At 43.0% G+C, this 18162-nt stretch overlaps 1 protein-coding gene across 2 annotated transcripts in view; it reads right to left on the bottom strand.

The window, feature by feature from the left end:
• Positions 1-1606: 1606 nt before the first annotated feature.
• The window catches only part of LOC109908219 (uncharacterized), a 52999-nt gene continuing 36443 nt past the window's right edge, over positions 1607-18162 (bottom strand). For both annotated transcript variants that reach the window (XM_020506780.2, XM_031794484.1), the window contains 7 exons: positions 14203-14331; positions 9022-9242; positions 8151-8231; positions 5863-5971; positions 5662-5714; positions 4163-4315; positions 1607-3682 (listed from right to left, as the gene is read on the bottom strand). In XM_020506780.2, the coding sequence (XP_020362369.1) occupies positions 3500-3682; positions 4163-4315; positions 5662-5714; positions 5863-5971; positions 8151-8231; positions 9022-9242; positions 14203-14331 (929 nt within the window). In that variant the 3' untranslated portion in view covers positions 1607-3499. The remainder of the gene's footprint in view (positions 3683-4162; positions 4316-5661; positions 5715-5862; positions 5972-8150; positions 8232-9021; positions 9243-14202; positions 14332-18162) is intronic.

Genomic DNA, 18162 nt, shown 5'->3' with positions numbered 1-18162 from the left:
CACAGGAGTGATGGTTGCTGATAATGGGCCTCTGTGCGCCTACGTAGATATTCCATAAAAAAATCTGCCCTTTCCAGCTACAATAGTCATTTACAACATTAACAATGTCTACACTGTATTTCTGATCAATTTGATGTTATTTTAATGGACAACTGAAAAAGTGTGTGCAAGCAAGTAGGCTTTCAAACCTGACTCATTTACACCAGCTCTGTCAAATTCACCCAACTTATTGTGAGAAGCTTGTGGAAGGCTACCCAAAACGTTTGGCCCAAGTTAAACAATTTAAAGGCAATGCTACCAAATACTAATTGAGTGTATGTAAACTTCTGACCACTGGGAATGCGCTGAAAGAAATAAAAGCTGAAAGAAATCATTCTCTCAACTATTGTTCTGACATTTCACGTTCTTAAAATAAAGTGGTGATCCTAACTGACCTAAGACAGGATTAATTGTCAGGAATTGTGAAAAACTGAGTTTAAATATATTTGTCTAAGGTGTATGTACTCTTCCGACTTCAACTGTATCTGTTTAAAGTAAGAATTGTTGTAGACTGACCCCAGGCATGACGTCGCTCTAGTCTAGCCTCTGGGACACATTGTGGCTCTTTGTCTGAGGGCACATTAATATTGCAGATTTAATTAACGGCCTTGGATTAATATTTTCTTATGGGGCTGTGGGGTCACATTGGTGTCTTGTGATTATACGGAGATGGTGGCAGCTATCCAACAGTCATCTAGATGAAGTGACAGAAAAAGATCCAAAAATAAGGGCTGAATATAGCTTGGGCATGCAGATTTCACGATTGTCTGAGAAATACCTTGCACTCTCATCTAACAAATTGTCTATAAAGAGAGTGCAAATTATAACCTTGTCCGTTTCTCTATCAAATCTTAACCTGCCTGACACCTGGATATCACAAAACATGATCAGTACTGATCAACACAGATAGACAGCTGTGTGAGGGATGTTTTCTTTGCCCCACCCAAACACTGAAAGACAAAACTGTGTGAAGTGATGTAATAACTACTGCTTATGCAAACCAGCTGTGTGACCTTATGGGCTGCATGGGATACCATGGTGTGTGTGTGCGTACGTGTATGCAGTTGAGCTTTAACACATTTCCCCCTGCCAAAACCTTGCCTGTATATATTCCCTCCAACACAGCAGATAGGACTGAGTGAAGTAAAGAGAGAGGTATCTAATTAAGTTATTGAGAGGGCTACAACTTTTCTTTACACAGGAAATGTCACGCCCTGACCGTAAAGATCCTTTTATTCTCTATGTTTGTTTGGTCAGGGTGTGACTCGGGTGGGAAAGTCTATGCTTTCTGGTTCTTTGTTTTTGGCCGGGTATGATACTCAATCAGGGACAGCTGTCTATAGTTGTATCTGATTGGGAATCATACTTAGTCAGCCTTTTTTCCTTTTCTCATTTGTGGATTGTTGTCTTTGTTAGTGGCATGTATAGCCTTACAGAGCTTCGTTTGGTTGTTTATTGTTTTGTTGGCGACATTTAAAATAAAAGAATGTACGCTTACCACGCTGCACCTTGGTCGGGTCATTTCCTTGACAACGAACGTGACAGGAAATTAGATGAAAATGTCATGTTTTTTTTTTTTTAAGTACTTTATTTTCCAAAATGTATTCTTATCGTGAACTTTAGGATGCTAGTAGAATTAAAACAGTCATTCGGGAATGTACAAAAATACAGAAAATGAATTAAAAATAGAACTGAAAGCAAGGTAACACTTATGCGCTGAAATGTTCTCTAAAACGGCAATTTCTTCCAGTTAGATAACCAGCAGTACTCACTGTTTTGCTGAATTTATAAAAAATAACATAGTGTTGTAATGTTATGTATAATGGAAATTGTGACATTCCCCTTAGTTCCTGATTTAAAAGGTCAGCAATATGACTTCATCATACCCAGCGGAACGACTCTCAGCTTGTAGATATTTGTAAACAAGAAGTCACCCTGCTGTGTATACAGTGTACTTTAACAATAGATTGGGCTGGGTTGTTAAGAAATGCCGTTCTGCAAAAATGTAGTATTGCCAAGCTTTGAACAACATATATTTGGGCAACTAGGCTAACAAGACGTATAACACACACTAAAAGAGACCCAAACACTACCTTGATGTCACAAAAAGCAGCAAGTAGTTTCTCCATATGTTCACTCCTCCTCCCCCTACAGTATACAGTATCTCCGCATGGCAAGCTGGTGAAAAGGATTTCTTTGGCTTAGAACAAAGCAAGTGTGGAAAAACACAAAAACACAAGACAAAACAGAAACATCATATTATATAACATTGTTCCGTACAATACTGTATGTATTCAGTGTCTAATTATATACTGTTACAAAGGTATTAAAAAGAGAATAATACTGACTTATTTAAAAGGATTGGCACACCTGACCTCTTTATATACACAACACTGTGTCCCAGACCTTACACACATAAGTCTGGTATCGTTTTCAGCAGTCACCATTGTGACACTGTGTGGATCTAGTTTTTCTAACTTCTGTCAGGCCATTGGCTTATCTGGGTTTAACTTGCAGTAATGAAGGGGATAATTCCTTCCTGCTTCGTCTCCTACAGATTGATACAGTGAGATTAAGCACCAAAAGAAGACCCCTCTCCAGGTCACTACTAGGGACCTATCTCCCCAAGCAATCACCTTGTCTGCTTATTTTAATCAATGGTATTCTACATTTTTTTGGGTGACACACATGTACATTCTCGTACAGACACACACACTCACATGCCAACACACATCTGCCTGTACACACAGAAAACAAGCACAAACACACACTGCTTTTACACGCACAGCAACACTCCTTACACGCACACGCACACACAGAACACAATAACACAAACATAACCAAACTAGCTCAGCTTCCACTCTGATAAGTTTGTAAACAGATTCAAGAATTTGTTCTGTTATTTTCTCCTTTTTATGATCAACTGAGGACCAATTTGAGTGGTAGTGATGCAGTGCTTCAATTTATGGTTAAAGGATTTATGTCAGGAAGCTTTAAACCTGATGACATGTGAAGGCAGGGCCCCTCCTGGGCATTGAAAATGACTACATGGTTGATGTGACCCAAGCTGCAGTCTTAGAGCCACTGGTGATTGACAACACAAAACGCTCCCTCCCCACCACCCAGTACTAACCCTGGCCCAGTCTCCAGCCCTGTATGACGTCAGCAACCCAGGGACAGGGACACAGCCCTCGGCATCATCATCATCATTCACATTATCATCAACACCTGTTCATTGTAGTCTTATGCTTACTTTACCATGGGGTTGTCCCTCCATTTTAATTTTTGAGGCATGTAGCCAAAGTGGGGCACACAGAGAGTCTGAAGGAGTGTTTATGTGAGGGTTAAGAGGGGTAGTTCTAGTCCCTAATGTCCGTGGTAGGATGGGGCCTCTGGGGATGTTCTGGGGAGGAGGGGTGTGGGATCTGATCCATTCTTTTCCAGGTGTTCTAGGGGGTCTTCAAAGCTCTGTGTCTGCCGTCTTGGTGGTGGAGTGGCCGTTGGTGGGAGGGGGATAGGTCTTGGCGGCCTCTTGGGAGTCCCCGTTAGCAGGCTTCTCCAGGATCTCAGGGGGGTTGAGAGGGGCAACAGACACCAGGGTGTTTCCGTGGTTCTCCTCATCGACTGGGTACGCCTCCTCAGCCTGCACACACACACATACACAAACACACACCATACACACACAGTCAACATCAACAGGCTGCTTGTCAATTATAAACAAACATTATGGATGTCTTTCCTCCACTAGCAGCACTGTCTTTGTTGAGGCACAGACCCGGTGGAGGGTCTTTATCATCGCTACTGACTGGTCTTAGAGAAAAGTAGCTGTATCTTTTTGACCAGGAGATGAAACAGTTGTCTGCACACATGCACACAGACACACACACCAAACACACACTCCTCATCTCATTACATTGCTCCACGGCTCAGTTGGCCTATGCTTAAGGTCAACCAGTGGGGCTAAAATGTATGATAATGTAGTATACAACCAATGAATTACAAGCTAAAGTCATACACAAATGAGATCTAGAAAACATGCTAATAGCTCTACAGTAATACATACACCTATGTATTACTGCCAGTGTAGTCAGCCAGTGTAGTCAGAGATAGAAGGTGAACTGACCAGCCTCATGCCCTTGGTGTTGTGTCCACGGTAGTTCTTCATATAGTAGCATCCGATGATGGCAGCTGCCAGCAGCAGGCCAGTAATGATCAGGGGCACCATCACAATGGGAGTGTGTGTTCCCCACTGAGGGGCTGCCTCCACCACACCCAGCTATAGACACACACACACACACACACACACACATCGTTCCTCATGAAGCTGGTTGAGAGAATGCTTGATATAGGATTACAATTTTAAAAATCTTTATTTATTCTCTAGGATAGAATCCTGTAGGAGTCCAATGGGACTGGTTCCAAAATCTGATTGGATTTTCTATTGGATATTTAAAATTGGAATCGTGTAGGATTTCTTTACTAGGGGTTAAGCCATGCCACACTGGCTGTATCTATGGAGAGGACTCTGGGAAGCTATGGGAGATTCCTCTATAGAATTAGGAATTAGAATACTAGAATGAGAATGAACCTTCTTATGATGGTCCAAAGATCAGCCATTTTGGTCAGGGAGTTGGTCAATCATGGTTTGCCAGTGCTGTGATAAGATTTTATGTAAAACAATGAATGTGAAGAATGAATCTGCACTTTATGCGTGTTAGCCAGCTAGCCAGACAGTTTTAGAGGAATGATTCCGTACATTTTTCAAATGAACAATATGAAAACATTCCATTAAAACAATGCAGTCAAGCCACAGCCACACACTGGCTGAAATCAGTTGATGATAGGACTTATACAAGTTGTAAATGCATCAAGTACTGATATTGTATCACATAATAGCACTCAGCTTTAAAAGAAAAGAAGATCTGAGACATTTCTGGTCTTTTACATACATTGTAGAGGCTATTTATACATAAAATGTTTATAAAACCCATATAACCTGTATTTATAAATAAATAAATAAATATTTTAGGTTGACTATAATTCCATTACAATTGCCAATGCATCACGTGCCTACTTTTATTTTCCTGCATATGTTAAAGCAGGAAATGCATCACCTATGCCTGTACTGCCATTTATTCCAATTAGACTGGTTTTGGATTTCTCCCTGACCAAGATGGCTGCCATTTTGTCCCCATTATGGAACTTTGAGGGTTTATGACATAGCCCCTCTAGTAATATAATAGGATCGCTATGGATTCCTCACTCTGATGCCTGGGGACTGTTCAAGTCATGGTTAGTTCACTACCTGGCTTTATGCCAAGCCAGTTTGTTATTTCTATTAAACCAGATTGTGATTTGTAAGTGGGGCCCTGCATAGCATTCCACTGCCTGGTTGGTTCCCTACATTGTCCATATCTCCCTCTTATAAAACTATCATGGTACCTGTGTCGCAGTCCATTTAGAGTTGTGTACATACAAGATAGCATGTGCGTCAATACATTTTCCCTTCCATCTATCGCTATGGGGATGAGTAGCTATAGTTGTTAAAAGTGACCGGGAATAAGAAGAAAAAAGGCCTAGTTTTCTGCTCCCATAAGTATGAGTGTGTTGAAGTGGACATACCTGGTCCTTGATGCCTTCACTGACCAGGCTCTCTGACAATTCTTTGACACCACCTGTAAGGAGGGACCAATGGGAGTGAGAAAAATATCGTATACAATATTCAGATTGTCTAGATTAGAATACTATAGTGTTCAAAGAAACGCATTACTGTAACGTATTGTTATGATTATCATTATTATGAGACAATACAGGGAAACCTACCATCAGCGCGTGTCAAAAGATATGTGTTAGAGTTCTCTTCCTGGAACACTTGAAGGTTGCAGTCCCCTGCGCACCAGGCTGAATCCTCCAAGATTCTCTTGGTCTCCAACTATGGGAAAGCATGTCAGTTTAACAATCATATATTGTTATGCTCAATTCTCAACACGAAACACAATGATTTATGTGTGAAAACCACATCACCTTGATGATGACACTGATCTGTTTATTCTCACAGAAAGCCAGAGGTCCCCAGAGTATTTTGGCACGCCCTGTTCCAGTGACCCAATGGGACTAGGCTGCGCCGACTGTTGTGGTTCTCCTACGCAGGGAGCATGTCTATCCTCATCTTAACTTCACCACACCAAACACACAATGACGGTCATGGTTTGAGCCGGCCACAAACATACACTCTGCTCTCTTTCTCAGCGTTCTCTCCCTTCCTCTGTAGAGCTAATGCCTCTCAGATGCTTCACAGTAGACTTGCAGTGTTAAATGTTATGTGGGTGTGCATGTGAATCTGTCCAGCTGAGTGTGTGAGTCAGTGTGTTCACCACGCCATATGCCATTGTGTTTGCGTAATGGTAGATGCATAGCGTCGGATGGAAAACGACGAAATCAGCGACCACACCTCATCTCTCTCTCTCTACCACCTTGGTTTTGAACTATGATATCATCACATTGCACAAGGGCTTTGGGATGGGAACTCTCACTCCCCACTCTGTGTAATGCGATCCAGACAGCGCTTCTCTTCCCCATAGGCCGCTATGTGCAAACACAGCATCCTCAGTCAGGAGTTCCACATCTACAGCTATAGCCTGGTCTCCCCATAACACTGAGCTATCCTATGGGTAGGAAGGAAGGAACCCTGCACAGCCCACATCAGCTCCCCATCCCTACTACTCTACCCTACAGTACAAAGCTAATTCGTGTTTAGTATCCAGTCTCCTTCTCGTCTTCCTCTCTCTGCCTCCTGTTCCCCCCGCCACTCTCTCTCTCCCTGCTCCACCAGTGACTCATTTAAGCTACGCTCAGGACCTGTAATTTTCGTCACAGTGGGCCTCTCTCAGGGAGGACCTCAGTTTCACTATTAGCAACCACAACACCATGTCTGCTTTTCTATTTATTTTCATTTTGATAGAAATGGCTCTACGAGATTGCCGTTTGTGATTGACATCTAAGGCCTTGAGTGAGACTGGTGTGTGTGTTCTTTATAGTAATTATGTTATTATTAGCTGCTGCCATTTATAGTGTTGACTGAAACCTCAGAAAAGGGGACAATGTTTCTCATGGGAATTTGCAGGGATGTTTTTTAGAGAACATTCCAGGACTTTTCTCATTGAGAGATTTTCCACGACTTTGGAGTGGATCTCGGTTCATGGGAACGGCTCCATGGATAGAAGGTGATAGATAGACATTACTCTTGTCTTATCAAGGCTTCCCAGCAGCTCACCCACTCTCTGTGAATGCTTGTCTTTTTTCACTTGTTTCAGACCTGGTCCCCAAGCCAATTTCTCTGGTTGAATTCATGCTAGGATTAGCAGGCTAGACCCACACGTCAATCCCTTTTGTTCTGATAAGGTGTTTGTTTTTGTACATGGGTACATGTCTTCATGGAATTATCATGTCATCAGTCAACACTACCATGGTGTTTCATTCCATCTCACACTGAGGGTTCCACTACACCAGTTCCACTCTACACACCCTGCTATTCTTCCATTGACCGTGGCCCCTGGAGCACACAGAGACGCCCAGGGAGGAAACATTGTCCTCCTCCCCGTTTGTCTTCTGTGACGACAGACGGACGGAGGATTTAGAACGGCTAAAGAATGTCTGAAAACAGATCTGCCTTCATCAGGCCCCATATTTCCAACAAGCTATTTGGAACATATTCATCTTAAACATATTAAGTGGAATGAGACAGAGACTTCCTCCCAGGCCAAGGCGCTGGGAGCCAGATAAGGGCCAGGGTATATAAAACGTGGCACCAGGGCTGAAGGGTAAGGGGCTTCCTGTCTGTCTCTGTTCGTCTCCCAGGCAGTTGGCTGGTACAGGCTGATATCTCTGTAAGGGCTGTGGTTGGAAACAGAATGTAGTACAATACACACCGTGGTAGAGGCTGGGGGAGGGCAACTGTACCAGAGATACCCTTGTATGCGGCTTAGACTGTATTGTTCTGTTTTATGATAGACGAGAGCTAGGTGGGGTGGTAGAGCACAAAAGCTAATATGGCATGGGAAACGTCCATAAGGAGACATTTCATAATGACAGTAAAACATGTTGCTACTCACACAGCTGGTTTCTGAAGAAAGCTCCACCTTGACTGCATCCTTGTCCTTCACCGCCTCCTTGTCCACACACTCAACATTGGGCTGCAGAGACAGAGACGGCATAAAGCTTTCAACTCAAGTGTTGACATCATCAGATTCTGTAAGTTCGTCTCTCCATTCAATCACAATCTGTTACATTCCCTCTACAATGAGTTACGATATGGGGAATTTGAAGTTAATTTGCAGTCCTACAGTTGTGTCAAGTTGGCTGGATGTCCTTTGGGTGGTGGACCATTCTTGACACACACAGGAAACTGTTGAGCGTTAAAAAAAACAGCAGTGTTGCAGTTCTTGACACACTCAAACCGGTGCGTCTAGAACCTACTACCATACCCTGTTCAAAGGCACTTAAATCATTTGTCTTGCCCATTCACCCTCAATGGCGCACATAGACAATCCTTCTCAAGGCTTGAAAATCCTTCTTTAACCCCTTCATCTACACTGATTGAAGTTAACTAGTGACATCAATAAGGGATAATAGTTTTCACCTAGATAGTCATGGAATGTCATGGAAAGAGCAGGTGTTCCTAATGTTTTGTACACTCAGTGTATACACTAGATGACTGACATGGTGCACTGTTTTGAAGCCACCGCACCTCCATTATGGCACTCCCCCACCATTGTAAAAAAATATTTTGGAAGCTATAGAAATGAATACATTTGTTTTTGACACGTTTATTATATTACAGACACCTTAATGCATACTTTTAAATTATATTATGTGAGATAAATATACATATACATCATTGTCCTGAACTGTCTTTCAGAATTTCAGAATGATACAGCATCTAAATATATTGTAGACATTCCCCATTAGTTAGGTATTACTCACATTCACAAGAACCTGTGTCTTGGGTACAACCAGTGCATCAGTTGCTTCAGTGCCCTGTGTGTCTACACCAGGTCCAGCCGTGGTTCCAGAAGTTTCAACTCCTGCTAAGAGGTCACTGGTTGGCACCATGGAGGAGAAGGCAGTGTCCTGGTCTGATCCAGGAGCACTGGCCCCAGTAGTGTCGTAGGCTGTGGCGTCGGCGACGGTAGTGGCTGTGTCGTCTACGGGGGATTGAGTGGTTGCGGTGGCATAAATACCATTATTATTTTTTTACATTGAAAACATATTTTATACACAAGTGAAGCTCCTCCGAATAGGCTACCCAGTCCCCTTCATGAATCCTCCCAATCCCACCACCCCCTATCTTAACCTGATGTATGTCACTAGAAGTGAAGAAGAAAACAAACAAACAAGACAAACATGCAACAGATACTGGTAGAGACGTACAGGCAGACAGGACAACATAATAATAACAGACTGGACAGGCAGACAGGACAACATAATAATAACAGACTGGACAGGCAGACAGGAAAACATAATAATAACAGACTGGACAGGCAGACAGGACAACATAATAAAAACAGACTGGACAGGCAGACAGCACAACATAATAATAACAGACTGGACAGGCAGACAGGACAACATAATAATAACAGACTGGACAGGCAGACAGGACAACATAATAATAACAGACTGGACAGGCAGACAGGACAACATAATAATAACAGACTGGACAGGCAGACAGGACAACATAATAATAACAGACTGGACAGGCAGACAGCACAACATAATAATAACAGACTGGACAGGCAGACAGGACAACATAATAATAACAGACTGGACAGGCAGACAGCACAACATAATAATAACAGACTGGACAGGCAGACAGGACAACATAATAATAACAGACTGGACAGGCAGACAGGACAACATAATAATAACAGACTGGACAGGCAGACAGCACAACATAATAATAACAGACTGGACAGGCAGACAGGACAACATAATAAAAACAGACTGGACAGGCAGACAGCACAACATAATAATAACAGACTGGACAGGCAGACAGGACAACATAATAAAAACAGACTGGACAGGCAGACAGCACAACATAATAATAACAGACTGGACAGGCAGACAGGACAACATAATAATAAGAGACTGAACAGGCAGACAGGACAACATAATAATAAAAGACTGGACAGGCAGACAGGACAACAGAATAATAACAGACTGGACAGGCAGACAGGACAACATAATAATAACAGACTGGACAGGCAGACAGGACAACATAATAAAAACAGACTGGACAGACAGACAGCACAACATAATAATAACATACTGGACAGGCAGACAGCACAACATAATAATAACAGACTGGACAGGCAGACAGGACAACATAATAATAGCAGACTGGACAGGCAGACAGGACAGTATAATAATAACAGACTGGACAGGCAGACAGGACAACATAATAACAGACTGGACAGGCAGACAGGACAACATAATAACAGACTGGACAGGCAGACAGGACAATATAATAACAGACTGGACAGGCAGACAGGACAGTATAATAATAACAGACTGGACAGGCAGACAGGACAACATAATAACAGACTGGACAGGCAGACAGGACAGTATAATAATAACAGACTGGACAGGCAGACAGGACAACATAATAACAGACTGGACAGGCAGACAACACAACATAATAATAACAGACTGGACAGGCAGACAGGACAACATAATAACAGACTTAACAGGCAGACAGCACAACATAATAATAACAGACTGGACAGGCAGACAGGACAGTATAATAATAACAGACTGGACAGGCAGACAGGACAACATAATAACAGACAGGACAGGCAGAAGGACAGTATAATAATAACAGACTGGACAGGCAGACAGGACAACATAATAACAGACTGGACAGGCAGACAGGACAGTATAATAATAACAGACTGGACAGGCAGACAGGACAACATAATAACAGACTGGACAGGCAGGCAGGAAAACATAATAATAACAGACTGGACAGGCAGACAGGACAACATAATAAAAACAGACTGGACAGGCAGACAGCACAACATAATAATAACAGACTGGACAGGCAGACAGGACAACATAATAATAACAGACTGGACAGGCAGACAGGAAAACATAATAATAACAGACTGGACAGGCAGACAGGACAACATAATAAAAACAGACTGGACAGGCAGACAGCACAACATAATAATAACAGACTGGACAGGCAGACAGGACAACATAATAATAACAGACTGGACAGGCAGACAGGACAACATAATAATAACAGACTGGACAGGCAGACAGGACAACATAATAATAACAGACTGGACAGGCAGACAGGACAACATAATAATAACAGACTGGACAGGCAGACAGCACAACATAATAATAACAGACTGGACAGGCAGACAGGACAACATAATAATAACAGACTGGACAGGCAGACAGCACAACATAATAATAACAGACTGGACAGGCAGACAGGACAACATAATAATAACAGACTGGACAGGCAGACAGGACAACATAATAATAACAGACTGGACAGGCAGACAGCACAACATAATAATAACAGACTGGACAGGCAGACAGGACAACATAATAAAAACAGACTGGACAGGCAGACAGCACAACATAATAATAACAGACTGGACAGGCAGACAGGACAACATAATAAAAACAGACTGGACAGGCAGACAGCACAACATAATAATAACAGACTGGACAGGCAGACAGGACAACATAATAATAAGAGACTGAACAGGCAGACAGGACAACATAATAATAAAAGACTGGACAGGCAGACAGGACAACAGAATAATAACAGACTGGACAGGCAGACAGGACAACATAATAATAACAGACTGGACAGGCAGACAGGACAACATAATAAAAACAGACTGGACAGACAGACAGCACAACATAATAATAACATACTGGACAGGCAGACAGCACAACATAATAATAACAGACTGGACAGGCAGACAGGACAACATAATAATAGCAGACTGGACAGGCAGACAGGACAGTATAATAATAACAGACTGGACAGGCAGACAGGACAACATAATAACAGACTGGACAGGCAGACAGGACAACATAATAACAGACTGGACAGGCAGACAGGACAATATAATAACAGACTGGACAGGCAGACAGGACAGTATAATAATAACAGACTGGACAGGCAGACAGGACAACATAATAACAGACTGGACAGGCAGACAGGACAGTATAATAATAACAGACTGGACAGGCAGACAGGACAACATAATAACAGACTGGACAGGCAGACAACACAACATAATAATAACAGACTGGACAGGCAGACAGGACAACATAATAACAGACTTAACAGGCAGACAGCACAACATAATAATAACAGACTGGACAGGCAGACAGGACAGTATAATAATAACAGACTGGACAGGCAGACAGGACAACATAATAACAGACAGGACAGGCAGAAGGACAGTATAATAATAACAGACTGGACAGGCAGACAGGACAACATAATAACAGACTGGACAGGCAGACAGGACAGTATAATAATAACAGACTGGACAGGCAGACAGGACAACATAATAACAGACTGGACAGGCAGGCAGGACAGTATAATAATAACAGACTAGACAGGCACACAGGACAACATAATAACAGACTAGACAGGCAGACAGGACAGTATAATAATAACAGACTAGACAGGTAGACAGGACAGTATAATAATAACAGACTGGACAGGCAGACAGGACAGTATAATAATAACAGACTAGACAGGCAGACAGGACAACATAATAACAGACTGGACAGGCAGACAGGACAGTATAATAATAACAGACTAGACAGGCAGACAGGACAGTATAATAATAATAACAGACTGGACAGGCAGACAGGACAACCTAATAATAACAGACTGGACAGGCAGACAGGACAACATAATAACAGACTGGACAGGCAGACAGGACAGTATAATAATAACAGACTAGACAGGCAGACAGGAAAGTATAATAATAACAGACTAGACAGGCAGACAGGACAGTATAATAATAACAGACTGGACAGGCAGACAGGACAGTATAATAATAACAGACTGGACAGGCAGACAGGACAGTATAATAATAACAGACTAGACAGGCAGACAGGACAGTATAATAATAACAGACTGGACAGGCAGACAGGACAACATAATAATAACAGACTGGACAGGCAGACAGGACAACATAATAACAGACTGGACAGGCAGACAGGACAGTATAATAATAACAGACTAGACAGGCAGACAGGAAAGTATAATAATAACAGACTAGACAGGCAGACAGGACAGTATAATAATAACAGACTGGACAGGCAGACAGGACAACATAATAATAACAGACTGGACAGGCAGACAGGACAACATAATAACAGACTGGACAGGCAGACAGGACAGTATAATAATAACAGACTAGACAGGCAGACAGGAAAGTATAATAATAACAGACTAGACAGGCAGACAGGACAGTATAATAATAACAGACTGGACAGGCAGACAGGACAGTATAATAATAACAGACTGGACAGGCAGACAGGACAGTATAATAATAACAGACTAGACAGGCAGACAGAACAACTTAATAATACAGACTGGACAGTTGTGAAAGGAAAGTGACCATATATGGTCAAGTGTATTAAAGTTTATTTGGGAGGAAGATTGTTGTTGGGGGTGGGTCGTGTTTGGTTTTATCAACAGTTTATCAACATAATTAGTATATAGTTCAGAATAACATTTAAAAAACTAGAGAGAAAAGGAAGAATAGAAATGAAAAGGACGATCAGTTCTTTGGGTGTCGTCAGTGAGGGCTGGGACTCCTAAACCATCAGAGCAGGGTGATAGTTTGAACTGAACACTATAGCTCTGCTGGTGTTATAAATGTTATGAATGGGTGTGATGTAATTCACTTATAGATGAGTGACCGATGGCTAATGAAAAGGTACTACTGTTATACTGTACCTTACATTCAGTTGCCATGTAAGGTACTAATTGTCATTGTGTAATTAGGGCCAATCTCAAATCATGACGACCTGTTGTCATCTCCTGATCCTCCATATCATAACTACTGACTTCAGCATTGATCTGGACTTTGGACAGGGATGTTATTAATGTCTTACTTCTGACTGTAGGGTTGGAGGGTGCATCTTCGAGTACTGATGTATTATCTTCAACAGAGCTGGGGGCATCTGTGATAACCGTATCAGGTGCAGCAGAGGGATCAGTGGGGTCAACTGTTTGAGCTCCATCTGAGAGAGAGAAATTAAAATGAATCAATACAGTAGACCTGATACTGCCACACTGTTCAGAGCTTAATTCAACCTTACCCTGCAATGTTAGTGCAAGGCCTTTATATCCTGTAATGATTGTAAAGCATGTCAAACAATCAATGAAACAAATAATGCAAGACTGGTTTTGCTTCACATAGGCTAGAGCCAGAATTGTACTAACCCTTCCACTGTAGGGAGCGCTCAAACTTTATTTAGTGTTCCTATCCTTTCAGACAGTAGCTCAGCACTCTCTATAAACAATATTCTAAAACACGCCTATGGTAAATTACTGTTGTAGCCCGGCTGTAGGTATCTAGAAGGCTAATCTGTGGGATGAGTTTTGGCGCATGGGTGGTGTGTTTATGTGACTGTGGTTCGGGGGTGGAGGGCAGGTTGACACTGCCTGGCCCCTATGACACCCTGTTCCCCAATGTACTTGGAAACTCTAACCCTGGCAATTTGACTGGGGTAACTCATGGGTACACGCGGAATGGCTGCCTGGTATTGTTATGCAATACTTTCCATGGTATTTTGGAATGTTCTATCAACTGATACTCAAGATTCGATATTCACATAATAATAAGGAATTCCCCTCGACCACGCCCAGAAATTGGGGGAAACAAACATTCTTTCCCATTGATCCCCAGTGGAAAAGAACCAAAATAGTTTTTTTGTTATACAGAAATCACAAAACATGCCGATAAGCTGCTGTGTTGTTCAATGTACATGTAACCAGGTTTAAAATCCTGACCTACGGTTCCTAATGCTCCCACATAGGGCAATAGAACCTGCGAGAAGAGCCCTGAAAATGTTGATAATTTGAACGTGGAGCACAGGGCTTAACATGTCTCTCAAGGAGGCTAAAAAGAGATTTTGGCTTGGAGTCGGGTAATTGGTTAAGAGAGGAAGATTGGAGGGAAAGAGAGGGAAGGTTGAAAAGACTGAGAGAGGCGGAGGTTTGAATATGTTGAAGCCAGCAATAACAGGGGAGAGGGTATGTCCAGGAAGATTGGTGTCAATTTCAAATCAAATGAATGTTTATTTGTCACGTGCGCTGAATACAGCAGGTGTAGACCATACAGTGAAATGCTTACTTACAGGCTCTAACCAACAGTGCAAAAAAGGTATTAGGTGAACAAAAGCTAAGTAAAGAAATTGAAACAACAGTAAAAAGACAGTGAAAAACAGTAGCGAGGCTATAAAAGTAGCGAGGCTACATACAGGCACCGGTTAGTTGGGCTGATTGAGGTAGTATGTACATGTAGATATGGTTAAAATGACTATGCATATATGATAAACAGAGAGTAGCAGCAGCGTAAAAGAGGGGTTGGAGGGTGGCGGGACACAATGCACATAGCCCGGTAAGCCAATGTGCGGGGGCATTGGTTGGTCAGGCCAATTGAGGTGGTATGTACATGAATGTATTGTTAAAGTGACTATGCATATATGATAAACAGAGAGTAGCAGCAGCGTAAAAGAGGGGTGGGGTGGGTGGGGGGGGCACACAATGCAAATAGTCCAGGTAGCCATTTGATTACCTGTTCAGGAGTCTTATGGCTTGGGGGTAAAAACTGTTGAGAAGCCTTTTTGTCCTAGACTTGGCTCTCCGGTACCGCTTGCCATGCGGTAGTAGTGAGAACAGTCTATGACTGGGGTGGTTGGGGTCTTTGACAATTTTTAGGGCCTTCCTCTGACACCGCCTGGTACAGACGTCCTGGATGGCAGGCAGCTTTTCCCCAGTGATGTACTTGGCCATACGCACTACCCTTTGTAGTGCCTTGCGGTCGGAGACTGAGCAGTTGCCGTACCAGGCAGTGATGCAACCGGTCAGGATGCTCTTGAGGTTGCAGCTGTAGAACCTTTTGAGGATCTGAGGACCCATGCAAAATCTTTTTAGTTTCCTGAGGGGGAATATGCTTTGTCGTGCCCTCTTCACAACTGTCTTGGTGTGTTTGTACGATTCTAGTTTGTTGGTGATGTGGACACCAAGGAACTTGAAGCTCTCAACCTGCTCCACTACAGCCCCGTCGATAAGAATGGTTGGCGTGCTCGGTCCTCCTTTTCCTGTAGTCCACAATCATCTCCTTAGACTTGGTTACGTTGAGGGATAGGTTGTTATTCTGGCACCACCCGGCCAGGTCTCTGACCTCCTCCCTGTAGGCTGTCTCGTCGTTGTTGGTGATCAGGCCTACCACTGTTGTGTCGTCTGCAAACTTAATGATGGTGTTGGAGTCGTGCCTGCCCATGCAGTCGTGGGTGAACAGGGAGTACAGGAGGGGACTGAGCACGCCGCCCTGGGAGGCTCCAGTGTTGAGGATCATCGTGGCAGATGTGTTGCTACTTACCCTCACCACCTGGGGGCGGCCCGTCAGGAAGTCCAGGATCCAGTTGCAGAGGGAGGTGTTTAAGTACCAGGATCCTTAGCTTAGCGATAAGCTTTGAGGGTACTATGGTGTTGAATGCTGAGCTGTAGTCAATGAATAACAATCTCGCATAGGTGTTCCTTTTGTCCAGGTGGGAAAGGGCAGTGTGGAGTGCAATATAGATTGCATCATCTGTGGATCTGTTTGGGCGGTATGCAAATTGGAGTGGGTCTAGGGTTTCTGGGATAATGGTGTTGATGTGAGCCATTACCAGCTTTTCAAAGCACTTCATGGCTACGGCGTCTGTAGTCATTTAGGCAGGTTGCCTTCATGTTCTTGGGCACAGGGACTATGGTGGTCTGCTTGAAACATGTTGGTATTACAGACTCAATCAGGAACATGTTGAAATGTTAGTGAAGACATCTGCCAGTTGGTCAGCACATGCCCAGAGCACACGTCCTGGTAATCCATCTGGCCCTGCAGCCTTGTGAATGTTGACCTGCATAAAGGTCTTACTCACATCGGCTACGGAGAGCATGATCACCCAGTCGTCCCGAACAGCTGATGCTCTCATGCATGCCTCAGTGTTGCTTACCTAAAAATGAGCATATAAGTAATTCAGCTCGTTTGGTAGGCTCGTTTCACTGGGCAGCTCGCGGCTGTGCTTCCCTTTATAGTCTGTAATAATTAGCAAGCCCTGCCACATAAGACGAATGTCAGAGCCGGTGTAGTACGATTCGATCTTAGTCTTGTAATGACACTTTGCCTGTTTGATGGTTCATCGGAGGGCATAGCGGTATTTCTTATAAGCTTCCAGGTTAGAGTCCCGCTGTGTAAATGTTGCCTGTAATCCATGGCTTCTGGTTGGGGTATAAACAGACTGAGATGGATGCCAGTTCGAGTTCTGGAAGTGAAATGGAAGGGGTAGAAGGTGTTGTGAGTAGCTCGGAGAACAAGCTTTACATTGATGCATATTGTTATGATAAAGATACATTTGATCCAGAAAGAGTGACATTTTTGGAGAAAGTGGATCCTTGCCTTTTGGCGGATCCAATTGTTGTTTCAGGGTGGGGGAGAAAGGAGTTGGGTGCAGTTGAATCAGGGAAAGGAGTGATTTATGGTGTAGCGTCAAGGTGGAGCAATTGAAGTTTCTTGGTGTTTGTAATGCCCAACGTTTGGTGCGATGCAAACCCGATGGTGAGTGTGGTGAAACAGAGGAGTCCCTGTCAGTCCTTTTGAGTCAGTCTTTACCCGACAAGGTCATGTTAGGATATACAGTGCATTCGGAAAGTATTCAGAGCCCTTGACTTTTTCCAAATGTTGTTACGTTACAGCCTTATTGTAAAATGTATTAAGTAAAAACTTGATTGGAGTCCACCTGTGGTAAATAAATTACAGCAACACTCCCCATCCAACCTGACAGAGCTTGAGAGGATATACAGATAAG

This window comes from Oncorhynchus kisutch, linkage group LG17 (assembly GCF_002021735.2).
Source record: "Oncorhynchus kisutch isolate 150728-3 linkage group LG17, Okis_V2, whole genome shotgun sequence".
Taxonomy (NCBI): domain Eukaryota; kingdom Metazoa; phylum Chordata; class Actinopteri; order Salmoniformes; family Salmonidae; genus Oncorhynchus; species Oncorhynchus kisutch.
This window is presented reverse-complemented; position numbering and strand designations above follow the sequence as displayed.